Here is a 26,560-nt window from a genome sequence, read left to right on the forward strand (position 1 = left end):
GGGGGGAAAAATATAACTAAAGATATACGATCTTTAAAGTAATTGAGTTTTGACATGTCACAAACAGCAATTTTTTGTTCTTAGGAAAATTACAACATATTTAGGCCAACACGTTCAACTAATCGTGGATCCCTATAAAATGGTAGTCTGTTAGAAAGGATACATTTTCTAATTTTATATTCTGGGTTACCAGTTGATCCAGTTAGTTAAAACTGTCTAATGGAGGTCCTAACAGCTTAATTTCTTAAGCTGCCTGATGCAGCGGCATTGGGAGTGATTCAATAATCCAGCAGTTTTAAGGAGTGATTGAGCTTTCTTGTTTTTTATTTTTAGCTCAATCACTTAAAAGCTTTAGATAAATGTCTAAAATGGTCTTTCCGATTATGTTAAGCATGCTGCATGTTCCTGTATGTTCAGACATAACATAAACTGGTGAAATTGAAAAAAAAAAAGAAAAAGAAATGCATGAAATATACCTAAATGACATGTCAAATTTGTATCTTTTAATTAACACATACAGTTGTCCGTAAGAGTTGTCTGATTTTTATTTCATTTATATGCAGATGGATGCGTTTTCAACTATTTTTGAGTTCCACATGTTAAAAAGATTTTTAATTGCTAAATCCTGTTCCATTATTATGAACTCTAAGAGGCATCTTTCCAATTCGTACGTATCACTTGAGTTTTGTATTTATATTCTAAAATATATTTTGTAAATAACATGTCAGCTGAACTCTGTGTGATAATTTATCTTTACCACAGGCCAAAGCCTAAGAACCTTTTGTAAATAAACACCTGGCTAGTAAATTGCTGGGTAATTAATGTTACATCTGCTGCCATTTTTCATGCTGTTATACTGGCCTTTGGATGGTAATTACTTTGGCCTACGTAAGGATTCACTGCACGCAGTCACTGGAAAGATTTGAGAAATTACCTAATTAATGTGGCTATACTGTATATTTGATTATAAAATAAGCGCATAATAATTAATAGACCAGTGCTTTGTGGGTAGAGAAGCCCTTCAAGGAAAGTTTGAAATCCAAGTTTTGGTTTGTGATGCGTAGCATTCAGTTTTCACTTTCATGTTTCTCAAAAGACATTTAGAAAGCTTTCTTGGAATTTAAGCTCACACTACTACAGTTATGCAAGCTTTAGGGAGTTTCAGGAACATGTTTGCATTTGAACATTCTTTTAAATTTATGTGTAAATATAAATATTCACTTTTACAACTGGTTGTTTAAAATATGTAGTATTTACAAGGAGGAAGTCATTCACCATAACATAATCACACCATATTTTATATGGATCCGAAATCCTATCAGAACCATAACCATAGCTAATTAAACAGAATATCTACCAGGTCCAGCAGAAGTGAACTAGTAAGTTGTGTTCAGAAAAATGGGCACGAAATAGGCGTGGATTGGACAATGTGCGGACATAAAAGAGAAGCAGCAAAGATGTGAAATAAATGGTGGCCGAGAAAAAAAAAACTAGCATATCAAAATAAAACCAGTCTACAAAAACATTATATTATCAATAAATTCTTGCTTCATTATTTAAAATGCATCAGTCGTATCCTTATAAGACAAATAAAATATGCTATTTGTTTAAATAAAGTTGATATCTTGCGATTTAGTTGTTATAAGGGTTTGGCTGTTGAGTGCACTATGAAAGAGACTTGATGCTGGACTTTCTTCCTACATTCAATTGCATAATATTTTAACTTCGCAATAAAGTGTTAAGCATTAACACAAACAGAATTTAAACAAACAATTCAAACAATTGAAAATTAAGTTGTGAAAAACACTGTAGCAGGAAAAATTATTGCAACTACTTCTGTATACAGTGCGCAAATTATTACAATTTTTGTTCGCTCATGCTTTTATTTTGAAAGTCTTCCTTTACAGAACACTTTAGTACCGCGTGACGCTCAGTTAAGTTAGTTTGGTTAATCACCTGACTTGGTAGAAGTTTCGATTTAGTGGCAGGTCTCTGTACTATGCAATCTAACAACACTTGTGGAAAGAACTGTTCGACATTTTAATAACCTGAACCGTCATCTAGTCATGGCTTTAATCTTTGTAGTTGTGATGCTTTTAGCTGCTTTGCACGACAGCGGTGAGTACATCGGGTGCCTTCGGCGTCTCCAGTTAATTAGGTTCATATTGTATGGGTGCCCGGAAAACTTGCTGACAAAACACAAATCCCACCCTGTTAACCAGCTCCTAGAAATACATGCAATTCTTAAGTCGTGCTCCATTGTGATATGAAGTCGTATTTCACTACATATCGCCTTGTTTGCAGAAGTATGGAGAGACAAAAATGCCACAATAGAAACAAATGCACTGCTAGTTTCTTCATACCTAAAACTTCGAATGCATTTAATGAGTCAGAAAGTAGATGTGTTCGGAATTTTAACAATTTGACAATCTGTACTGTTGTTCTTTTAATTATCTTATGTTATTTAAGGATTGCTTGCTTTAGTGCACCATAACTATGAATTACAGCATGCTACCATAAGAAATAGTGAAACAATTATGCTCTTTTTATTGATCAATTTTTTTTGAACTGTTTGTTTTAATCAATTATCTATTTGTTTAGCTTTTTCTTAAATTGATTTTAGGTATTTTTTATTTATTTACTTTATTATTATTATGGCACATTTTGTCTTTGATAAGATGGGACCTTTCGCTTTGCGTCTTATTATGGAGACCACATGGTGCTGCAGAAGGCCCCACAGAAAGCTGTCCTGTGGGGCTACGGCCGTGAGAGGGAGCAGGTCGCGGTCTACCTGACGAGTTCTACGGTTCTACAGAAAGTCTTATCTGACCCTGTGACAAACGGTAAATCCAGCACCTTTGTTTCTTGTTTTGTGTGTGTCAACAGGAAAAGTTTATTTATTTTTTTAATATCTCTAGGGTACAGGCTACAAACTGAGGTCATTCCTCAATTACGCCAATTATCATCAGACGTGAGGGAGGGATTTTCACCGTTTCCCTAATCAGAGTTAAATGAAGCGATCAAATGATTTTGCGAACAACACAGCCAGCAGCCAACTTGAAATTATTATTAATTAGGTGGAATTACCAATGTTTTCATGAATGCTTCTTCGCTGAAGTGCCACTTTTAAAAGCCCACCATGGCCTATCGGAACTAATCAAGCTTAATTATGTTAGACACATTTATGTAATGGTATTACTTACACTTTCAATTAAGACAATCACCTGGAACTGAAAACCAAAGCTTGTGGTTAGGAAACGGTCTATGAAACATACTTTTCTGCTCTATAACTGAGTCTGTCTTGTGTTATAACTGCATGCATTTATGGATCCATAGGTTTGGAGCTTAGGTCCAATTTTCTGAAAACAGATATAGGAATAAATACAAATGAATGAACTCCATTTATCAAATATAGGTAGTGTATGTGATGGTAATTTTGCTAGGAGATTGTAATATTTATCATGATTTGATGAAGCTCTCAATAATGGCTGGTATACCTACAAATTACTGTGCCTTTTCTGCATTCTTGCTACTTTATAGATGGTTGGACTTTGTTTTAATTTCTCCAAAAACAAAGTTTTCTTTACAAGCCACTTACTGAAACAAATACCCACTTCTTCTTTCACAATTCATTGTGGAAGTTGGTCTTAACATGAAGTCCACAAAATGAGTTTTATTACGTATTTTTATTTCAAACACACTTATCCATAACATGGAAATAAAACATTAAAAAAATAACCTCAAAAAAAAAGAAAAGCAATGCAGATTAATCAGAAAAGCATTTCATGTAAGCATAACTACTGGTAAAAAAAAAAAAAACAAACAAAAAAAACACGCTGCTAGGACAAAGGCTACAGTAATTGGCTTACAATTGCAATTATAATGGGTGGAATGAACTGTTGTTTTGTTGCTCGGCTTTTGTGTTTTTCCCTTTCCAATTGCTTCACATAGTGTGTGCATAGGGTGTTTTCAGTCAGACGGTTTCTGATGGGTGAGGTGAAACCACTCCTCACCTTTCCAATGTCATTAATTTTGTCATTGTTTCCTAACCAGTAGCGTCTGAGAAAATTTGCTCACTATTTTCTTCTGTGTTGTCAAGAAGTGGACATACAAGTAGCTAGTTGTCTTGCAATAGGAAGATTGTAGTTTTGATTCCAACTTCCTCCTGTCACATGTTGTTGACAGATTACCCAGAGTTCCCTATGAATCTGGATATCTGTGTGCACGTCTGTCAATGTGACTGGGTGAATTCACATTGGTGTGAAATGCTTTAGGTAGTGAGTATGATTAGAAAAGTGCTTTATGAATATAGTCAATTTACCAGATATCCATTTGACTTATTCTTATTTAAAAATATATTTTGGCAAGAATCCCTTTTCTGTTTACTGCAATAAAGATTACATGGTGTATTCGCAGAAGGCAGACCATTGTCCAGATATAGAAGTTTTGTTTTAGAAGGGTTTGGTTTTAAAGGCTCTCCTTTTTGTCAGTGAGTTTTAAAATTATTTGCCTTCACAAACAAAAAACAGTAAGGCTGTTATGTGTTTTTTTGTGCTGCTCACAAAAATGGCCAGGATTCTCTTGCAAAAGAGAATTTTAATCTAAATAAAATTATTGTGGTGAAATAAAGAGCAATAATGATGCAGATTTTTTATGACATTTCTCCTTTAAGCACATGTCTAAATGCATTTTCTAAAGCAGGGGTTTTCAAATGCAGGCCTCGAGGGATGGTGTCCTACAATTTTTAGCTGCGTCTGAGCTTCAGTACACCTTAGTCAAGTAATGAGGTCATTAGCAGGACTCTGGAGAACCTGACTGCATAATGAGGAGATGATAAAACCATTTGATTTAGCTTGCATGTGCACAGCTCAGAACACAAGTACCACACATCGTTGTAATTCCATAGATGTTTTCTTATCACCACATTTATCAATTGCTCTAAATAAAATGAAGATAACTGTACCTTGTGATCCTCAAAAGTTCTGCAAGTCATTACTGTAAAAGGACAGAGCAGGTTAACGGCATAGCTCAATCACCCATCATTCAGATTGCGAAATCACCAATTTTACGAGCTTGTTTTCTGGTTTTCTTGGAGCCTGTAGATTCCAAGTCAAAAATGTGTCATCAGTGCAGTGTCGGGGTTTTAACTTTTTTCACAAGCTACATCGTGTGACAAACTAATTTTACCCACCATTGCAAATAATCCAGAATAAAACCCCCCAAAAGATTTTGGTTTGATTGCGTGTGTTGATGATTTGTTTTTCCTCCAACAGGCATTTGGCAAGTCACCCTTGAACCCGTTGATGCTGGTGGTCCCTACAGCATATACGCTGTAGCTGAAGGTAGCATAAGTAGCCTGAAAGATGTGCTGTTTGGAGACATTTGGCTATGTGGAGGCCAGAGCAACATGTTATTCACAATGTCCCAGGTAAACTATGTGCAGTAAACACCTGTCTGACTGGATCTGGGGCTGAAAGAAAACATTCAACCCTCTTCTTACTAAGTCACTGGAATAGCTGCCAGGTGCTGTTTGCAGTTTGGTGGAAATGGTCAGGTGCTATTTCCACCCAACCGGTTCCAGTGCTTCCTATTTCTTTTCGAGCATGTTAAGATAGTTGTGGTACAAAAATATGTCTTTTGCATTCCTTGTGCATGTGTGTGATTTTGTACTTCTATCATGTTCAAAATAAGAAAAAAAAAAAATCTATCAGTGCTAGTGCTTACTAAGCAGCAGTTTATGTCCGCAAAGATAACATTGTGGCTTTGGCACAGTGAACTTTAACTATCCAGCCCCAGTTTGCTGCTGGACCAGAGAGTTAAAGGCAGCCTCATTGGTTTACAGCAGCCATATTTGAAACTCTCAAGTGTAGTTATTTTTAACCAGTCAAATTTAAAACTCAAACGTTGGAGAAACACCACACCAACAAGAAGAAACTCTCTGATTAGCATCAGAGTAACAGAAGCTGATTTTTTTTCCCTATATTCATGTAGTTTGTTTTGAAATTGCCCAACACTGAGCTTTAGTAGCACAATGTGCCGTTTAAATCCGTAAACATTGTTTGCCACTCAGACCTCTAGCATTGTTCATCTTATCATGTCTGTAAGCTTGGTTTAACTCCTGCTGTCCAGTTGCTGATGTAGATGAGAGTTGAGCTGATCAGGATTGTGAGCCTTAGTAAAATTAAAGTGAAGATATTTTCTCATCTGTTTTCAGAGACGTTTTAATACAACTATATAATGTAACTCAATTGGTTAAATTGTCTCAAAAGAGGCAAGGCTCAAGCAATAAGTGAATGAAATGCTTGTAATTGTGTGACTCTGACTTGACCTTTGAATGGTAGCAAGGCAAACTAGATTTTTACACAGCCAATTTGCGTTGCTGCCTCTTGCACCAGTCTCAGTTGAGAGCTGGAACTTCCTTGGGGGGGAAAAAAAGCCCTAAAAGTTAGGATAGTGCAATACAAGGTCTGGTCTAAACTTCACAATTTACTCATTTCTTTTTCTTTTTTATTCTCAAATAGATTTTCAATTCATCTGAGGAGCTTGCGCTCTCATCTAAATATCCTCATGTAAGGCCTTTTATGACGGCTTTGAACATGAGTAAAACTGAGCTGATTGATCTCATCCAAGTGGAAATACCCTGGTCTGCTCCCAACAGCAGTAAGACTGTTTCTTCCAATAAACTGTTCAATGTTTTAGTTCTGTGTACTGAGGTATATGAGGGGAATGATTGCACAACATACAGTGGCTATGTTTTAATCTAAAATCGAATGCACATGGACGGATTTACTGTGGATTTTCTCTCATCCCAACAGTATCAGAATTACATCTACACTCCACCGATATTTTATAAAATGTTTCTAAGGAACTTTCACACCAATAACACCCTTTTTGTAACCATCAGCGATTCAGCCAAAGATCAGCGAGGGTGTATGTAGAAATTTGAATCTGTGTAATTTAGACTGCTGTAAGGATTTCTGAAAAATCCTTACAGGATGCATTTAAGCAGGCATTCAGTCTTTTTTTTGTTTTGTTTTTTTTTTGTTTTATGATCATTCCATCCTACTGCAGCAGCTCAAACCTGTAATTAATAGCCATAAATTAATCCAATATTAACTGTATATAAACTTCTCACCTGAGCTTTACAATATTTCTGAACTTACAGGTGTGCTGGCAGAGTTCTCTGGGTTGTGCTGGCTCTTTGGGCGTTACATGTATGAGAAGTTGAATTACCCCATAGGACTGGTGGAATCAAGTTGGGGAGGCACACCTGTAGAAGCCTGGTCGTCCACAAGAGCGCTGAAGCAGTGTGGACTGGTGCCGAGTGAGGACATGTTTGAACTTGAAGACGACATAATCCAGCAAACTGAAAAGTATGTCTCCATATTGTTTAAAACCCTTTAAGCCCTAAGTTTTGCTTATTTTAATTGTACGGAGTTCTTTATAAGTCTTGTGAGTAAATATATTTGCTCATTTCTCCACAACTGAAACTTTCAGTATCTAACAGTTATTGCAATTTACCATCTATTAAGAGTGTTTCATGAGATTAAACCGAAGGCAAAAAATGCTCCCTGCTGCAGCAGGGAGCATTTTGACCATAGTAACCCAATATTGGCTGGAAAGCGCAACGTCTCCCCTTTCAGAAGCTGTTGGAATTTTTCAAATAGCGCAAAGTATCAGAAAGTCGGCGTGTAAAAAATGTGTCATCTGCGACACCTTTCGGGCGATAAGGGTTAATGATCTCTGCTTGTTCTAATCCCTCAGTTCTATGCTGAAGAGCACCGTTTTGTGGAATGCAATGATCCATCCATTCCTCAATATGACCATCTACGGAGCCATCTGGTACCAAGGTAGCAAAGCCATGACATATGAAAGGCATTTTGAAAAATGTATACTCCATAAAAATCTATAAAAATGTTTTCTCCTTTCCAGGTGAGGCGAATGCAGAGTACCATAAGGACAAGTACAACTGCTCATTCCCTACAATGATAAATGACTGGAGGATGGCATTTCACCAAGGCTCAGGGGGGCAGACTGATCCTAACTTCCCATTTGGATTTGTCCAAGTATGCAGTGCATTTTGCTCTTTAAATCTAAAAAAGAGCCAAACAAGCAGAAGATACAAGGCAATATTTTTATTTCTACAGTTATTTTGCATCAGGTATATTATTTATTTGCATGCACAGCTATCCACATACAAAGAAAGCGCCACAGATGACGGCTTTCCAGACATTCGCTGGCACCAGACTGCAGATGTGGGATTTGTCCCAAACATTAGGATGAAGAACACCTTTATGGCGGTTGCTTTCGATTTACCAGATAATACGTCACCATATGGCACGTAAGGATGCAGTTTCTAAAAATGCTGTGCACTTAGAATCTGTTCAAAATTTGAAACTTTTCCTAAATGCACTTGCTTTGGACAGCAGTCGTCCATGTTGGCAGAAATTCATGCAGCTGTGGTCTTCAGGAGTGTAAATCAGCCAAAGTCTGGCCACAATAGAACAAACAAGTGTGAGCTATGCTGTCAAATAATATGACAATATTTCAAGTGTTGAGGAGAAGAATACAGGAGTTTTTTGAGGACAGAAATAAATGGAGAGAGATTTGTCCAGTTTTCTTCTATATTTTACTGTATTGACTATCTTTAGTCTTCTTTGCTCATATTCTGTAGCAGTGTTATGGAAAATAATTTTCTATTTCAGAATCCACCCTAGAGACAAACAAGATGTTGCCCACAGACTAACGCTGGGTGCCAGAGCTGTGGCTTATGGGGAAAAAGGCGTCTCTTTCCAGGGACCTTTCCCCAAAGTAATTGTGCCGAGTGAAAGCACAGTCAACGTCACCTATGACCAGGGGATCTTCGTTACACCATCTAAAGACATATTTGAGGTGAGGATCACTGCAGAATGCAGGCGCTACTTTATACATTAGAATATTAAAAGTTATTTCAGTAATTCAATTCAAAAAGTGAACTTTGTATATCACGGAAGTCCTTTACACATAATGTATTTATTGAGTGGAAGAAAAATTTTTCAAAAAGAACAAGGACGACTGCAGCTTTTGTCTGTTCAAAAGTTGGAGGTGGATTCTGCCCTTATCCACTCTGTGTGGAGAGCAGCTGGAGTCGGAACGTCAAGTGGTGCCTTTCCTTTAGCCTTTTTAAGATGCAGCTCATTGCCCGGCTCATTTCATCAGGGGACGGCATAAGAACTCAAAAAGACAAGAATGTCATCATTTGTGCCCTGAATTAGTTTGATAATGCGTAGCTGCAGACTCAAAAATCCCACAACCCCAAATCCTGTGCATTTCATGTCTGGCACTTAGACAAAGGAATCTGTCCACGTTCTACATTTGGTTCACGGCTATGCATAAATAATGTAAATTGATTGTAAATGTAGCCGTAAGAGGTCAGAGGTCGGATGACATATGGTGACAGTCATGTTTAGACAATTGGACATGACAACAAAGAATTTATGAACAGCAGATGGTCTTAAAACGGTGAGGGCTGAGAAACGACTTAATGAGTTTACCATGGCTTTCTTCCGTGTTAATATAGCTGGGAGTGAGAGTTTCTTAGCATTAATGGGGCCTTGGTCCACTATGTATTGTGGATAAGGACCCAGTAAAATGGTGAAATTATGACTATTTTACTACCATACATCATTAAGGAGGATGTTGCCTCAAATGCTAAAGTTAATATTTGAGGCGTTTGTTTCTCTCTGGGACTGAATTGTAAGGTGCTTTTTTCCCCCCTACTTCTTCTTTGCCAACCATATAAAGTCTTTCATTTGTGAAAATTAAAAAATGGTACTGGGTGCTTAAAACTGGCTTACCAAAAGCACACAGATGTTTAAAGTATGATTGTTGTATTTCTTGGGTTAAAACACTTCTGCACAAGAGAGAAAAGGTATTAAAGTGACTCTTCCAAAGTTCTTTCTATTGAAAGCAAATGTAGCATTTCATTAAAACACCAATGTCCTAGAGTCTAGAGCAGGGGTGTCAAACTCCAGTCCTCCAGGGCCGCTGTCCTGCAGTTTTTAGATGTGCCACAGGTACAAAACACCTGAATCAAATGGCTTAATTGCCTCCTCAGTTCTCCAGAGCCTTGCTAATTACTTAATTATTCTATTCAGGTGTGGTGCAGCAGAGGCACTTCTAAAAGTTGCAGGACACCGGCCCTCGAGGACTGGAGTTTGACACCCCTGGTCTAGAGGAAGAGAAAAGTGGCAAATAATCCAAGTTGTTTGAGATCCAGTGTGAGTTTTCTACAGTCAGTTTAGAGTAGGGCAGCCAAGTTTTCTATTTGAGTATTTTAGCTGACATTATTGGACTTGATAATGCAGACAAGCTAAAGTCAACTTTTAAAGCAGCCTCAGCAGAAGCACAGGCTGATCACCTTCACACCACATTGTTGCAACAATTCACGCAAAATGAACTCTGACCTTGTATTATATTGTACATGGATATACTTCTCAATAGCCTATGTTGTAAAAATACTTTTTAAAGAAAAGTCTTATGTAGTCTACACATACTTTGAAACCAAGCTTTGGGTTTCCATTAGCTGCAAACTAAATAAATTGAACAGAAATATACACTTTAAATTACTGCGGTGTAATAATTACATGCATTTTTTACTTTTAAAAGTTACTGAAATAACTTACTGGAGTAGCATTTTTTTTCACCATTTTTCTTAAAGTTCTACATTAACTAACCTTGCATAACGTAAACCAATACTACTATACCTTTAGATGTTAATGTATTTGACTGGAATGACAAAAAAAATAAATCGTTATAATTTTATTATTTTTCATTACAGATCTGTTGCTCAGGGAAGAATGTGTCATGTGAATCCGACTCCCTTTGGTCACCAGCTCCCATTATGGTTTGGAATCAGACCACAATCCAGCTGTCTGCTTCTGCATGCCCACCATCTAAAGTTGCTGCTCTTAGATACGGATGGAGAGACTGGCCCTGTGAATTTAAAGCATGTCCCGTTTATGATTCCAGTAAGAATTTACCTGCGCCTCCTTTTATCACCAGTCAATATGCAAGTAATCAAATTTGGTAAAGCACCTAAACTAGAAGGTGAGGGTGGGGAAAAAAATGAAGGGATTTAAATAGATTTTTTTTCTCTTTTCTAAGTAACTATTTTTATGAATAATGAAATGACTGGTAAAAGCATACAATTATGTCCGCAAAGGTTGACTCTGTTTTTATGACGGCAATATTAAGTAGTGACAACTTTAGTCCGATTTTCTCAGAATAAATGGATAATTTTATGGTCATTCACGCATAAGAATGTCTAAACTTTGTTTATGCTATAATGTTTGTCACCAGGTGATGCAATAAGTCTGATTTCTTGGTGTAATAAGGATTATGTTGTGAAAACCAGTGTCTTAATATTTCAGCCATTCTGATTTTATATTTTTATGTCAAATTATTTTTCAGAATTAATTCTCTATAGTTTTCTTTTGTATTCTCTCAAAACAAAGTACTATTAATTTATGGGTGATATTTCTACAGAAGTTGAGGTTTAAATATGGAGCCTGTGGAAACCACAGACCAGAATAGATGGGAAAGAATGAATGGGTGGATAGAAAACAAAGAAAATGCTAAAGGATATTGGACAAACTGCAGATGGATGCGTACAAGTTGTAGATGATATACAAGTCTGGCAACATGTTTTTCCATGTTGTTTTTTCCAAGTCATTTTTCCCCCCCAAAAACCTGAAAACTACACTAAAACTATAGTAGATCATTGGATTATTAGAAAAGTTGAAAACTTCCTGAAAATGTGTAAAAATCAGATGTGCAGGGTTCCTAGAACATATTTCTTTGAAGTATTTTCCTTTAAGTATTGGGGAGGAAACTGTACTTTGACTGCATTTCATATTGTTTAAATGTTAAATCCCTTTGTTTTTGTCTTTTAAACCATCATTTGATCGATGTTCCCATCTATCCATCCAGCCATGTTTGTCAACATTGTGTGTTCATTTATTGTAATGCTTGTGTGTATATTTTGAAAACGAATGAGGAATTGCACTAATTTGTGTCTATAATATTAAAAATGTGTGGAGATGCTGATCGATCATTTACTTATTTTTATAATGAAGCAAACAAATGTAAAATAAATCCATACTCTTGGGACAAAACATTTAAATGGCATTTTAATTATATATACAACTCTTCATCGTGATTATACACAGTTATGTAACGTTTGCTTCTGTAATCCACGTTGATAGACAAGATTTTATACTTTTAAAAAATGGAACAACATAAAGATCATTTCTACAAACAGACATCTCCCTTTATATTAACATACAGAAACCAGATATTTGATTTTTTGCTCGCAACAGCTCAGCCATGTTTACCATGTAGACACTCGTGGGTATTTCATTGGAGAAATCCTGAAAGATCACACACTAGAAATGTTTGAGTTCAACAAGCCTCTGATTTTTGAAATGGTGAACTGAAGGAAAAAATACGCGAGTTCAGAGAGGACTCAAGAGCCAAAATAAGAAGTGGAGGGCTTCATGGTGGGAGAGGTCTGGTGTTGCTGATGCGAGGAACTAGGAGATGGAGGCGATTGTCCTGAAGAAAGAAAATGATTAACATTAACGGGTGTAAAGTCATTCACAGTCAGCCGGCGGACCACCTGGGCAACGTGAGGGCAAAGCTCATAAGAAAGACTCCCTGGAATAAGGAAGCCAGGAATGATTTGTCAAAGAGTTCTGAGTTTATTACAAGCCAAACAGGAATAAACCAGCTGACAACTGGTTAGCTCTGGTTATTCTGTGTATTCTGCAAGTTTACTGACGTGTTTATTACTTCCATCTTAAATCAAGGAGTTTGATTTCCAACCTGATCAGGTGATGTGCAAACTATGGTAAACTGGTTACTACAAATGGTGTGCATCCAATGCCACACATAAGCAAATGCCTAGGAGTATCTTTACTTTAAATGTAGGATTCACCAAAAAGCACTCAGTTTTATGATTTAATGACATTTCATGTTCACCACAGTAATGGGGAAGAAGTGGGTTTGGTCTTTACATGTACTAAACAAAAGTTCCGCTTCCCTCATGCAACAGAATTATGGTCGGTCAATCAGTGAGAACAACAATGAACGGCCAGCTGGTTATATTTATGTAAACATCTTCAGATATGCCAGTTTTAAAGTATTTACAAAAGATATGTAACAATTGCTAATTGTTTCAATTAAAATAAAAAATCCCATTGCTGCTACTTATAATGTTAATGCAGTTATGTCAATTAGTTTTTTATTTTATTTTCATACCTTACTGAAGCAGTTCTCCAAGTTACATGAACCATCATAAAAAGGGGTAATCTGCAATACTGCATAGCATTAACATGCTACTGCACCTGTGATGTGCTCCATCTTTATGCTCCCATGCAGGCCTTGGTGTCTCAGGTAGGCCTCAAAGCTAATCGAGGCGTCATCTTCTGATAGGCCGCGAGGGAGCTGGCCATCACTATGACGACACACCTCGAAACGAACCCATCTGTAGCTGGGTGGTGAAGGCAAAATTGCACAGTTAAGAAAAAAGACAAAAACTACTGCTGAGCTGCAGCTGATTTTCTTAAATATTCTGTGCTTGTCTAAACTCTATAAACTTAGCGTAAGTTTGCAACAGTTTTGTTCAAATCAAATAGAGAATTAAAATCAAATGGACAAACGGTGCAGTTGGACGCAACACATAGGCCATAATATTCTAATGTTTCATGTATTAGCAATTTACATTCAAATCACATGTACAGCACATCGGACTGATGTAGATTCCCATTGATGAATTTAATAAAGTGGTAAAACATAATCACGGAGGGAAAAAAGTGAAAAAAAATGTGGGACAATCACAACTGCAATGAAAATCACCATTGCAGTGAAACAGTATTACATCACATGGTATTTGAACATCATGCAGCCACTTCTAGTTGGTACCACGTGATCAAAATTCATAAAAGCAGCACAGTAAAAAAGGAGTCTTTGACAGGAAGTTTTTGCAGCGGTTTGTCATGATTGACAAGATATGAGGGTATATTAAAGCAAATTTTAAAAACACAAATTTTTAAAACAAAAAGCTTTGTTTTAAAACTTCCATTTTCTTTTAACTTCACATGCTTTGTACTTTAAAGCAAAATGTTTCTATTGTGTTCTTAGAGGGAAAAATTATTACAGATTGCATGAAATTTTTAAATAAGTAAAATTAAGGATTAAATAAATTACAAATGCAAAGTTTTCTTTGTAATATACGGAGCTACTGCCGGTTGTTTAATCAAAATGAAGCTTCAAGATAAGTGATTTTACTGCACTAATTTTATTTACTTAATTCAGCCTTTGCTTTGACTGTTTGCTGCATGGCTGCATTACTCTTACTTTACTTTTCACTTTGTGTTCAATTCAAATTTGAAAAATATTCCATAAACACAATGTGACTGAAACAGAACAGAAAACTGAGTGTGAAAGAAGGATTATAGCTTTTATGCAACAGGCTAAAAGAACTCACTTGCTACATTTGCGAGCTCCAGGACAGCTCTGGATGAGATTCTGAATAGTTGGATGAGAGAAGCCGAAGAAGTCCGCTCCTGATGGAATTATGGGCACCACGGCCTGGGAACTAAGAAAGGAAAATGTTAAAGATAATCAGTCTTAAGTGTTTTAAGAACAGTAACAAAAAACTAATTAGCCTCAACAATTTTTGTTTGGCACCTATATCAACCATGTGCTTAGACCGAGACATGATTTTTTTTTCTATTTTAAGTACCTCAGGAATTATTAGTAGGGCTTTTTGTGGTTAAACATTCTACCTGTTGGACGCGATAGCCTTCAGCAGATTTGAATGGCATGTCAGAGCAGAGGAGGCTACGATGGCATTCTGAGGATCTTCTTCAGGTACAATCTCAAACTAGAGATGAAAGGTAGAAAAAAAAGATTAACCCACTGTGCAATAAATCTGCTTATGTGTGTTGACCTCAGACGACTTTATGTCAAATCTGTGATTTTAACATTTATAATGCACTTAAGAAGCTATAGCATAGTCCCTGCGTGTTTTCACCTGTGGACCTGTCCCCCCGTCCTTAATTTGGCAGGTGTAGAGACACTGCTGCTCAGGGTGTTTCATGCTGGCATAGACACGCGTGCTGCAGAAGCCCACTGGGTATATGGCACACTCATCGTAAAACAAAGTCCTGTCTGTGATTATCTGAAGAGCAGCCAAGAAGATCAGATTCAATAAACAGTGGTTGGCGTTAGCTACAAAAATGTATATATATATATGTGTGTGTGTTAAGACTTATTAACTTAATGCTATAACTATATTATTAAAGGGTCATCTCAGATGCCAACCTCTCCTAGGCTGTAGACTGTTAAACCTCCGAGTACGATGGGAAACACGGGACGACCCGATGAGTCCAGCGGAATGGGCTGCACCAGTCTGCGTGACCCGTCTGCCAGCTTCCTCTTCTTGGACATCTTCTTCGGAACTGGAGACACATTTTGTGACATTTACCTATATCCGAACGTAACACATATGTATTCGCTTTCACGCTTACATTCTTCCTTTCCGTTTTCCTTTCCCCGGTCTTTCCTTTCTTTCTTGGGTTTTTTAAGGAGGCCCTCCTCTCCTATTGACACCAGTGACATTGGGTTATGTGCCAAAGACGAGCCTGAAGCCCCTGCAGCAGGAGCTGAAGTCAGTGCCGCAGGTGGAACAGAAGGAACGGAGCTGGAACTAGGTGTAGGCAGTAGCTCCCCCTCTGACAGAGTCTGGTATTGCAACAAGGACTTTAATAAGAACCTAGACAACAAGAAAAGTAACCCAATTTACCACATAGCTTCGGAGATCTGCTTGGAAAAATTAAGTACAAAATCTATATATGTACTTACTTGCGCTCCTCTTTTGCTCTTAGAAACTTCTCTTCTGTGTGAGCAATTTCATCACAGAGTGCAGCATTTTCCTGAGGAATGGAGACCAGTACAGTCAGGCTGCATGCCAAAATACATTTCGCATCACCTATACATGCATCTCTGCAGTCAGTGAAAAGAAAGTATATAATAAAAAACATAATCATGTTCAGGTTCTCCAGGCATGAAAGGTGGCTATTGATTACCTTTCAGATCTTTATATCAACAGGTGAGTTATTAGTGCAGAAAATGGCTGCATCAAATAAGTGATCCTAAGTTTAGATACAAAGTCAGGGTTAAACTTTTTAACACAGCTTTTTCAATATGGCTTTGTATTTATTTTACATAAGTTACCAGTGTGCTGTGCACTGCTGTACACTTGACGTTAGATTAAAACATATGATGGAATATGATAAGAATCAGATCAATTTTAATAATAGAGAAGAGTAATCTTTCACTTGTCACTCGGTGTTTGAGCACTAAAATGACACCATAAAGAAAACTCTGAACGGAACAAAAATGTGCTTTCTTTTCTCAGCACTATATGTACAAAGTTAGTATGTAGCATTTAGCTAAATCCATATTTGTTCTAAGGATGTAGCTCATTGTATTTAATGAGTAACAAAACCTTGACAAACATGAATGCAAAGTTTCCTTACAAATATCATGGTGCGAGCAGCTTTGCGCAGCCTCTGGTACTTGAGTCTGTACTTCTCGTTTTGTTTTTTTCGCTGGCCCCTCTTTATCTTCGGTTTCTGCTCCGAGGAACTTGAGGGAGAGGGAAACGCAGGCATGGAGGCCCCGGAGCCAGAGCTGGAGGCTCCGCTCTGAGGCGCTGGCGGCGGCGAGCTGAGGAAAGCCTGGGCTGTGAGGGCCTGCTGCCGCTCCCCATCGGTCTGCAAGGAGGCAGAGAGAGACAGGAAGGTGTTCAGAGTACGTGAAGATGACGGCTGTGTTGCTTTCAGCTTAGTGGAATGTGGACAGCTAACACAGGATCTCACATGAAATGCTATAATGACAAACAAATAACAAAATATGCTCGGATTGTTGAAGCTTTAGATGGAACACTCAAATGTCTCCAAAGGCATGAGTGCCACAATTCGATACATCAAGAAGTCGTTGAATAAATATTTGCATCTCTAATAATTTCTATAAAAATGTAAACACATACGTGAAAGAAACACACTTCTCAATAACTATTCAAATGAAATATTTTATTCATCAAAGGTGAAAATAATTCTGCAAATGTGCATTCCTTATATTTTATAATCATCTAATATAATCTGTTTATTTGATGTCATTTTATTTTAGTCTATCATGCCTTAAGCATCAAAATGATCAGGTGGGACTCAGACTGCTCAACCTCAGGGTCTGCAGTCTCAGTTGTTGTTCAGATTAACCAATCAGATGTTTGGGTTCTTTTGATGTTGTGCAGAGGCAGTTTAAATCATTTCACTATGACTTACAGCCTGGGATTTGAAAAAATAAAGAAATAATCCAATATTTAAATATAATGAATTAATATCTGAAATGTAATTGGATTGCACTGTAGTTAATAAATATTTAAATATTACTGATGCTTTAATTATTTATTTAATGTACAGTCACATTCCATAAATTAGGATATTATTGGAAAGTATCTCAAGTAAAACACATTATAAAGATTAACTCCACAAAGACTGATGTTTTAAAGATTATATTAATGTGAATTATGACGGTTTCTTGCTTACCGCTCATAAAAAGGTGACATTTAGGATTGCAATATTATATCGGACCAATAAAAATTCTTTTTAATGCAGAAATGTGAGTCAAATGAAAAATGTGTTTAATATCTGCCTGTAGGTTGTTATTTTGAAAAGCTACTTTTAATCTGACAAACAAGACACATTGGAACCCATATTTACTAAATATCACTAATTTCTTTGTATTTAATTCAAATGATCAAATAGTAATACATATTTAACAAACTATTTTTTGAATTGTGGTATGTACATATTTGTCCAAAAACAAATCTACCAACAAGCTGTGCATAGTAATCAGACATTCCTATTTCGTATTCTACTTTCATTATATTTATTGGAGAAAAGTAGAACTGACACAAACGTCTAACATAGATCTTCTGTATCTACGATGGCCTCAGTAGTAAACAGTACATCAGAAAATGTCTATGTACATTTTTGTGAATTAAATATTGTTTTTAGAGTTGGTGTAAAACAAACGTCAGTTTCCCAGAAAACTCACCAGTAATGCAAAGACTCCGTTTCTGTTTTCAATCCTCTTGAATCTCCTGCTGCCTTTTTGTGTCTGAAACATAGTGTGAGACTGAGGCCGAATGCACTGGGGGAGGAAAATCTATTTAGTCTAAATCTGTCGGTTAGGTTTAGGTAAACTATATCCTTGTTAGCTACAGCAGCTTTAAAGATTATGCATGTTGGCTCCAAGGAACCCTTCGACATAATCACAGTTCAAAAATGTTCATATATGATCAAATATGGTCTACAAAGCAGGATGGGAAAACATGGAGAAATTAAAAGACATTCACACAAACGCAAGGGAGAACTTCAATAGTGTAGGAAAATAAATAATCCTTACCTCACGATACATGACGGCTTCCAGGCTCGATTTTGCACTGTTGAGAACATAACAATGAAATCACAGGTAGGTTTAGAAATCACTAATAAGAGTGTGACAGAACAGCATACAAAATTTACAGTTTTGTTCAAATTAATGCATGCTAACGTCACCGATTATCAAATGAGGAACTTTTAGTGTCAAAATGCACACGAAAACTTTTTTAGCATCAAATGAGAACGATTACTGTACTTGGATTGAACAAGTTCCCGGTCAATGATTCTCTGCTTAATCTCCTTTATGTGCATGGGACGGCCAGCTTCCTCCAGTACGATCTTACACCAGAAAAAGCAAAATTACCGGCACAGAAACCCAAATAAACGGCTAAAGCAGCAGATGCTGGCAGAATTAGGTGTAATAAATTTGTGAGTAATACCTGAGCGGCATCAAGCCATGTGAGATTTGGTTTCTCAGTAATTTCACTGGGTGGTTCACTGCAAACGGATAAACAAACACATAAAACATAACGATGATGACTGAATCAAAATAAGATGACGCACTGAGAAATAGGCAACTGGTGACCAGAATATATTATGTCTACTTATCCTAATTCATTCTGAGCATGTAACTGAGACACAGCTAAAAACAAAAACAAATCATTGGAAAACACAATCTACAAGAATGTTGAGCCTCTGGAGGGTCCAAACTACAGCCCCTCTTCACATTTCCTGAGACAAACGTTAAAATTCAGTGTGCAGTTAAGATCTTGTTCATATAGCTGAATACAATAAATTGTGCATACACAACATGTTTACCATTTATGCTAATGCACAAAAAAATACGTTTAGCGACAACTGCAGTATTTTTGAACAGACCTCTCTAGATTCTCTGCTGTCCCAGACAGGCTTGCTATACTATCCAGAGCAGGAAAAAGAGAGTAGTTTGTCTGCCCATCAGGCTCCATTTCAGATTCAAACGTGTTGAGTGACTCCATTGACCACAGGGCAAATACTCTGCTGGGAAAAATAGACATATTAGAACAGCCAGTACAGAAACCAAGACTTCGTGTATATGTATGACCTAGCGTGTGGTAACAACATTAAATAACAGTAACCATAATTTGTTTGATATTCAGCAAACGAATACCTGCAGCAATGCAGCAAAACCTAAGGTGCTCCTTTCTGTTAGGTCCTGTGGCAAGTGGAACCTTTGTGTTGTTTACTCGCAGAGTGAGACTGAGTCTGAGCGCTAATGCTAACTAGTCGACATGTTAGACACTGCTCTATGTCTTTTTAGCAATTAAGCAACAAGCTTTATTTTTATGAACACACATTTGATTCAGTTTCCATCTAAAAAAAAAAAAACTGGACAATGTTGTTATCATTATGTCTATGGCTGTTATTCCGAGCATTTCATTCGTGAGCACTTTTACAGGATATCCGGGTTTAACCCAAAATGAATTAACAAATTAAAAGTTCCGTCACTGCAAAAATAGAAAGCTTTCCGCACATGAAAATAGTAGCGGTAGTATTACATATAAGCGATTTGCTGGCACTAATAATATGATTAAAATTGAATATGCCATAAAAAAGACCAACTTAAGTCTATCTTTATTTTTGCTATTTACAATTCTAAATTGGTTCATAAAGGTGTTATATTTAGGTATTTAGGTTTTATTTATTTATTTATTTATTTATTTATTTATTTATTTATTTAGTGTGTGTGTGTGTGTGCGTGTGCGTGTGTGTGTGTGTGTGTGTGTGTGTGTGTGTGTGTGTGCGTGTGTGTGCGCGTGTGTGTGTGTGTGTGTGTGTGTGTGTGTGTGCGTGCGTGTGTGTGTGCGTTGGTATACATGGTTTAGCCTGCCTTTTGACCTGAATACGCACTTACGTTACGCGGACCTAAGGGTAATACAAGGACAATGCTGATGTCCTCATAAATCAAGGAGTGTATTTAAAATTTTGAGTATCTAAACAACACTTTTTCTCATAAATCTAAAGTTTTATAGCAACTATGCCAGTTTTTGCATGATGTGGACCATATATTTGTACTTTTCAGTGAATAAACAGCGTGATATCTCACTTTCTTTAATTGTCCTTTTATACCATGTGACCTGAGATTTGTGTATTCCAGTGTATAACACAGCGCTGCCTGATTTAAAGCGGCGGTGTGTATGAATTGCACTTTTACACACATTTTCCATACACTACGCGCGCTTTTAGCCGGTCATCATCTGATTGGCTGAAAAAAACTTGTGGGCGTGTCTGATTACTAAACAGTCCCAGACGCCAGGTTTTAAAAATTAAATCCCCATTTGAAGCCGCAGCTCTCAATATGGACATGTTGGTGGAATAACTCTGCACAGGTAAGCATAAATTGTAAATTAAAAATACATTTTGCCTAGATAAAGTTATTTGCAAGTAAATAACTGCAAATGTAAGAGATTTTTGAGCAAAATGAATTATTTTAGATTTTAATTTAGGTGACATGAAAGCTAACCAACATATTTTGGATATTTACATCAAGTAACTTAGATATGTTTACTTTTATGACTGAAAAGACCTACCTGAAGCAGTATAGTTTTTATTCAGAGTGTTTTAAAGTAAGAGAGTAGCTTGACTAGGAGAGCTAGCTTCGTAGCTAGACGAAACGTGTTTGACAAGTTGACGATGTTTGGAGTAGATGGTATCTGTGTGGTACCATACCCCAAACAGGTACCACTTAGCTTTTAGTGGTAAAAACTGGGTGATAGACTAAGGTTTTCATCACTATATTTAACGATATTGGCAAATTGCTTGCTTTATGTTAGCTAACTGCGTAGTGACATTCTGCTTGTTAAGCTCGTTAAGCTTGATTGCCATCGGTCCTGCTGAAGAGCAAGCAGGAAATTAATAAGAAGTAAACCCACAGGTTTCTGTGAAACTTGTTAATCTTTTAGAAAAGCACTAATTGTTGAATGTTTGAATAAATGGATGCAATAGGGCAGGTGCACCGATGGCTTTAAAGCTGTGTACTGTAATCACTTCGCTGACTTCAGCAACTTAAATGCTGAAAGTATAAACCAGGAGTCCTCAAATTCAGGCAAACATAGTCGTTCTTCAATTTTTAAATGTGTATTTGTACCTTAATTAGCTGAATAACCTCACATGCAGCCAAATTCTCCAGATTTCTGACATTATTTGATTTAGGTGTGTTGAGGCAGAGATGCATTTAAAAGTTGGAGGGGATTGTACCTGGAGGACTGACTAAAAGATGAATAGGACTTAACAAAATTCATTTGTGCAAAAAAAAAACAGCCTTTTTCCTTAAATTATGGCTCAAGTATTCTTGTAAGGCTGTGCTACTGGCTGAACCTCAATATATTGAACACTGATCATTGTATGAACTATTTGTAGATGGTAAAGCACTTTTTTAAATCAGTGATTAAATAAATTATAGTGTTGGTGTTTTATCTGAGGTATGTGTCTTGCATGTATAACATGTTTCCATAGTGATAATTTAATTTTTAGCTTTAAAGCTTGTAGGAATTATAAAGAAGCCTGTAATTCCTTATTTGACTGTTATAACTTTTCATACATGCCAGTAAAACATGCAGAGGCGAAGACGCATAAAACCGAAGGAAGATGCCAAATATTATATTGATACCAAAACGGACAAAGTGGGGCTTGACGTCAAGTACATCAATGCCTTTAAAGGTATGGGTATTTTTGGGGGGTGGTTTAATTACAGTCAATCCTTTATACATTGTTTACTCTTTCTACTATTATTTTTGCTTTCTTCATTAGGCCGTGGTATTTTTGCCACAACCTCTTTTCAGAAAGGAGACTTTCTGTGTGAGTATCGAGGTGAACTGATAAGTAAAGAGGAATGTGAGAGGAGACAGAAAATTTACCATGACAACCTTAAAGTTTTCTTGTTTGAATTCTACTTTAATGGAAAACTCTGGTGGTGAGTATGTTTGTATCAGAAGTCTAATTAGAATGGCATATATGTAAATGAATATGTTTATATTTCAAATGCAATGTTATATATTTGCAGTGTTGATGCAGCAAAAGAAGATGGCTCTCTTGGAAGGCTTATAAACGATGACAATATCAGCCCAAATACCAAAATGAAGTATCTGACTGTGCAACAGAAGCCACATTTGTGTTTATTTGCAACTCGAGATATCAATCAGGGAGAAGAGATTACGTACAATTATGGGGACTCAGACTGGCCATGGCGACTCAAGGTACTAAAAAAATCAAAATTTATGAATCTTAAGATTATGTTCATTTAAGAAATGCGCTAATAATGATTATTTAAACCTGAACCTCCTTTGTTTTACCTTTCTTTTCACAAGAATAGATGGCTGACTGTACAAGACGTTGCAGTGCAAATTAACCAGTTACCCACAAATGTATAATAAATAATTACAATAGGATAGTATTTACGCCGTTTCCAGAATTCGAAATACTTAAGTCAACCATCAGACTATTTTCTCTGCTACATCACAGAAAATCTTCTGTGGGGAAAAATAATCAGTCTTTCTTCTTTTTCACAGGAGTTGGAGAAAGAAACGTCTCAAAGTCCTGACTGTACTCATTCAACTTCTACAACTGACAACACAGAACAGGTACAGAAGTTGGGCTTTTATTTTGACTTTACCAAACATTTTGGCTGGATTTAAAACTAGTTACCTTTCATGGGTGTTTACTGTCATAGGGCACCATCACTTAATTGAGGATATCTCCGTAAATAAGTCAAAGGGAATATGGTGTTGACTTTTATTTATTTTCTGTTTCAGGTGAGAGCTGAAAATGACCAGGATCAGATGACAACCAGTGTCCCAAACGAGACAGATTCAGTTCTGGATTCACTTCCCAACAATTCAGAGGTATTTTATGATTAAAGTGTAGCTAAATGATGTCAGTCAGCCAACCTGTTCTACTTAAGTGTGTCTGTGTGTGGACCTGAATGCCATGTGGTTTATAAAGACATTGGTTTGTAAGGACAGTCTCATGTCATGGTTTTCAGTTTGTAAGCTCAGTGTGGTAAGCTCAGTGTGTGTATGTGTGTGTTTCATGGTCAACTGCCCCAATGTGATACAGGAGGACCATATTGTATATGGGGACCTGGCGTTATTGAATTGATAAAAACATTTGTTTTGGTTCTTGTGAGGTTGTTAATATTGGTTTGACCTCTGATAAATATTGACATGGCATCTCAGAAAATATTGGGAGAGTAAAGATTTTAATTTTTTAAAAGTTAAAGAAAATGCATTAACTTTTTGGTGAAAATCTTTTGAATTTCACAACAGTATCAGACATCAGTTTGTCAATACTTGTGAAATTGTAGTATTTTGACTGTTAAAGTTTGCCATCATTCATCTTTTACGCTGTTTCCAGAATTCGAAACAATTAAGTCAACCATAAGACTATTGTTCTCTGCTAAGTCACAGAAAATCTTCTGAGGAAAAAAAAAGACAATCTTTTTCTTTTTCACAGGAGTTGGAGAAAGAAACGTCTCAAAGTCCTGACTGTACTCATTCAACTTCTACAACTGACAACACAGAGCAGGTACAGAACTTGGGTTTTTATTTTGACTTTACCAAACATTTTGGCTGGATTTAAAACTAGTTACCTTTCATGGGTGTTTACTGTCATAGGGCACCATCACTTAATTGAGGATATGTCCGTAAATAAGTCAAAGGGAATATAGTGCTGAGTTGTATTTATTTTCTGTTTCAGATCAGAGCTGAAAATGACCAGGATCAGAAGACAACCAGTGTCCCAAACGAGACAGATTCAGTCCTGGATTCACTTCCCAACAACTCAGAGGTATTTTATGATTAAGGTGTAGCTAAATGATGTCAGTCAGCCAACCTGTTCTACTTAAGTGTGTCTGTGTGTGGACCTGAATGCCATGTGGTTTATGAAGACATTGGTTTGTAAGGACAGTCTCATGTCATGGTTTTCAGTTTGTAAGCTCAGTGTTGTAAGCTCAGTGTGTGTATGTGTGTGTTTCATGGTCAACTGCCCCAATGTGATACAGAAGGACCATATTGTAAATGGGGACCTGGCGTTATTGAATTGATAAAAACATTTGTTTTGGTTCTTGTGAGGTTGTTAATATTGGTTTGACCTTTGATAAATGTTGACTTGGCATCCCAGAACCTATTGGGAGAAAAAAGATTTAAATTTCTTAAAAGTTAAAGAAAATACATTACATTTTGGTGAAATTTACTTTTAATTTAACCACAGAATCAGACTTCAATTTGGTCAGTGCTGCTGAAATTATAACATTTTGAATATTTGTTAATGTTTGCTATCATTCTACTTGTTTCTTAAGAGTTCGTCTGTCAAGTTGCTTCCAGAATTCAAAACGCTTTGGTCAAACATCAAACTATTGTTTCTGCAACATCGCAGAAATTCTTCTGTGGGAAAAAAAATCATTCTTTCTTCTTTTTCACAGGAGTTGGAGGAAGAAACATTTCAAAGTCCTGACTGTACTCATTCAACTTCTACAACTGACAACACAGAACAGGTACAGAAGTTGGGCTTTTATTTTGACTTTACCAAACATTTTGGCTGGATTTAAAACTAGTTACCTTTCATGGGTGTTTGCTGTCATAGGGCACCATCACTTAATTGAGGATATCTCCGTAAATAAGTCAAAGGGAATATGGTGTTGACTTTTATTTATTTTCTGTTTCAGGTGAGAGCTGAAAATGACCAGGATCAGATGACAACCAGTGTCCCAAACGAGACAGATTCAGTCCTGGATTCACTTCCAATCAATTCAGAGGTATTTTATGATTAAGGTGTAGCTAAATGATGTCAGTCAGCCAACCTGTTCTACTTAAGTGTGTCTGTGTGTGGACCTGAATGCCATGTGGTTTATAAAGACATTGGTTTGTAAGGACAGTCTCATGTCATGGTTTTCAGTTTGTAAGCTCAGTGTGGTAAGCTCAGTGTGTGTATGTGTGTGTTTCATGGTCAACTGCCCCAATGTGATACAGGAGGACCATATTGTATATGGGGACCTGGCGTTATTGAATTGATAAAAACATTTGTTTTGGTTCTTGTGAGGTTGTTAATATTGGTTTGTCCTCTGATATATGTTGACTTGGCATCCTAGAACATATTGGGAGAATAACGATTTAAATTTCTTAATAGTTAAGAAAATACATTACATTTTGGTGAAATTTACTTTAATTTAACCACAGAATCAGACTTCAATTTGGTCAGTGCTGCTGAAATTATAACATTTTAAATATTTGTTAATGTTTGCTATCATTCTACTTGTTTCTTAAGAGTTTGTCTGTCAAGCTGCTTCCAGAATTCAAAACGCTTTGGTCAAACATCAAACTATTGTTTCTACAACATCGCAGAAATTCTTCTGTGGGGAAAAATAATCATTCTTCCTTCTTTTTCACAGGAGTTGGAGAAAGAAATGTCTCAAAGTCCTGACTGTACTCATTCAACTTCTACAACTGACAACACAGAACAGGTACAGAATTTGTTTTTTTATTTTGACTTTACCAAACATTTTGGCTGGGTTTAAATCTAGTTACCTTTCATGGGTGTTTGCTGTCATAGGGCACCATCACTTAATTGAGGATATCTCCGTAAATAAGTCAAAGGGAATATGGTGTTGACTTTTATTTATTTTCTGTTTCAGGTGAGAGCTGAAAATGACCAGGATCAGATGACAACCAGTGTCCCAAACGAGACAGATTCAGTCCTGGATTCACTTCCAATCAATTCAGAGGTATTTTATGATTAAGGTGTAGCTAAATGATGTCAGTCAGCCAACCTGTTCTACTTAAGTGTGTCTGTGTGTGGACCTGAATGCCATGTGGTTTATAAAGACATTGGTTTGTAAGGACAGTCTCATGTCATGGTTTTCAGTTTGTAAGCTCAGTGTGTGTATGTGTGTGTTTCATGGTCAACTGCCCCAATGTGATACAGGAGGACCATATTGTATATGAGGACCTGGCGTTATTGAATTGATAAAAATATATTTTTTGGTTCCTGTGAGGTTGTTAATATTGGTTTGACCTCTGACAAATGTTGACTTGACA

At 36.7% G+C, this 26,560-nt stretch overlaps 3 protein-coding genes and 1 long non-coding RNA gene across 4 annotated transcripts in view; 3 read left to right on the plus strand and 1 right to left on the minus strand.

Annotated features, from left to right (window-relative positions):
* The first annotated feature begins 1,919 nt into the window (after positions 1-1,919).
* siae (sialic acid acetylesterase) lies at positions 1,920-12,087 on the plus strand. The gene is made up of 10 exons (XM_008425990.2): positions 1,920-2,118; positions 2,679-2,843; positions 5,274-5,428; positions 6,522-6,660; positions 7,166-7,373; positions 7,765-7,850; positions 7,933-8,066; positions 8,187-8,341; positions 8,706-8,892; positions 10,820-12,087. The coding sequence occupies exons 1-10, from the start codon at positions 2,067-2,069 to the stop codon at positions 11,069-11,071; spliced, it is 1,533 nt and encodes a 510-aa protein (XP_008424212.1). The 5' UTR covers positions 1,920-2,066; the 3' UTR covers positions 11,072-12,087.
* A 65-nt stretch (positions 12,088-12,152) lies between these two features.
* The window catches only part of tbrg1 (transforming growth factor beta regulator 1), a 33,898-nt gene continuing 19,490 nt past the window's right edge, over positions 12,153-26,560 (minus strand). The window contains exons 21-33 of the mRNA XM_081614807.1: positions 19,371-19,506; positions 18,932-18,989; positions 18,748-18,830; positions 18,517-18,553; positions 16,584-16,820; positions 15,907-15,977; positions 15,573-15,817; positions 15,367-15,503; positions 15,077-15,223; positions 14,829-14,926; positions 14,528-14,638; positions 13,386-13,531; positions 12,153-12,594 (exon numbers count right to left, since the gene is read on the minus strand). Coding sequence (XP_081470933.1) covers positions 12,506-12,594; positions 13,386-13,531; positions 14,528-14,638; positions 14,829-14,926; positions 15,077-15,223; positions 15,367-15,503; positions 15,573-15,817; positions 15,907-15,977; positions 16,584-16,820; positions 18,517-18,553; positions 18,748-18,830; positions 18,932-18,989; positions 19,371-19,506 — 1,595 coding nt within the window. The 3' untranslated portion in view covers positions 12,153-12,505. The remainder of the gene's footprint in view (positions 12,595-13,385; positions 13,532-14,527; positions 14,639-14,828; positions 14,927-15,076; positions 15,224-15,366; positions 15,504-15,572; positions 15,818-15,906; positions 15,978-16,583; positions 16,821-18,516; positions 18,554-18,747; positions 18,831-18,931; positions 18,990-19,370; positions 19,507-26,560) is intronic.
* On the plus strand, positions 20,358-23,458 carry LOC145554729 (N-lysine methyltransferase KMT5A-A-like). Its single transcript, XM_081615065.1, has 5 exons — positions 20,358-22,190; positions 22,281-22,443; positions 22,534-22,726; positions 23,039-23,110; positions 23,282-23,458. The coding sequence occupies exons 1-5, from the start codon at positions 22,085-22,087 to the stop codon at positions 23,384-23,386; spliced, it is 639 nt and encodes a 212-aa protein (XP_081471191.1). The 5' UTR covers positions 20,358-22,084; the 3' UTR covers positions 23,387-23,458.
* Positions 23,975-25,601, plus strand: LOC145554731 (uncharacterized). Its single transcript, XR_014090720.1, has 3 exons — positions 23,975-24,053; positions 24,225-24,314; positions 24,949-25,601. It is a non-coding gene; the product is annotated as an uncharacterized LOC145554731 (long non-coding RNA).

Source organism: Poecilia reticulata, chromosome 13 (genome assembly GCF_904066995.2).
Source record: "Poecilia reticulata chromosome 13, P_reticulata-male-v2, whole genome shotgun sequence".
NCBI lineage: Eukaryota > Metazoa > Chordata > Actinopteri > Cyprinodontiformes > Poeciliidae > Poecilia > Poecilia reticulata.

What these genes read in the sequence shown, in the direction of transcription:
- siae (XM_008425990.2), top strand. Translation starts at nt 2,067, where the DNA reads ATGGCTTTAATCTTTGTAGTTGTGATGCTTTTAGCTGCTTTGCACGAC. An exon ending in AGCTGCTTTGCACGACAGCG is followed by an intron (nt 2,119 to 2,678) that starts GTGAGTACATCG and finishes GTCTTTGATAAG; the next exon opens with ATGGGACCTTTCGCTTTGCG. An exon ending in AATACGTCACCATATGGCAC is followed by an intron (nt 8,342 to 8,705) that starts GTAAGGATGCAG and finishes TTTCTATTTCAG; the next exon opens with AATCCACCCTAGAGACAAAC.
- LOC145554729 (XM_081615065.1), top strand. Translation starts at nt 22,085, where the DNA reads ATGCAGAGGCGAAGACGCATAAAACCGAAGGAAGATGCCAAATATTAT. An exon ending in GTACATCAATGCCTTTAAAG is followed by an intron (nt 22,191 to 22,280) that starts GTATGGGTATTT and finishes TTTCTTCATTAG; the next exon opens with GCCGTGGTATTTTTGCCACA. An exon ending in ACTGGCCATGGCGACTCAAG is followed by an intron (nt 22,727 to 23,038) that starts GTACTAAAAAAA and finishes TCTTTTTCACAG; the next exon opens with GAGTTGGAGAAAGAAACGTC.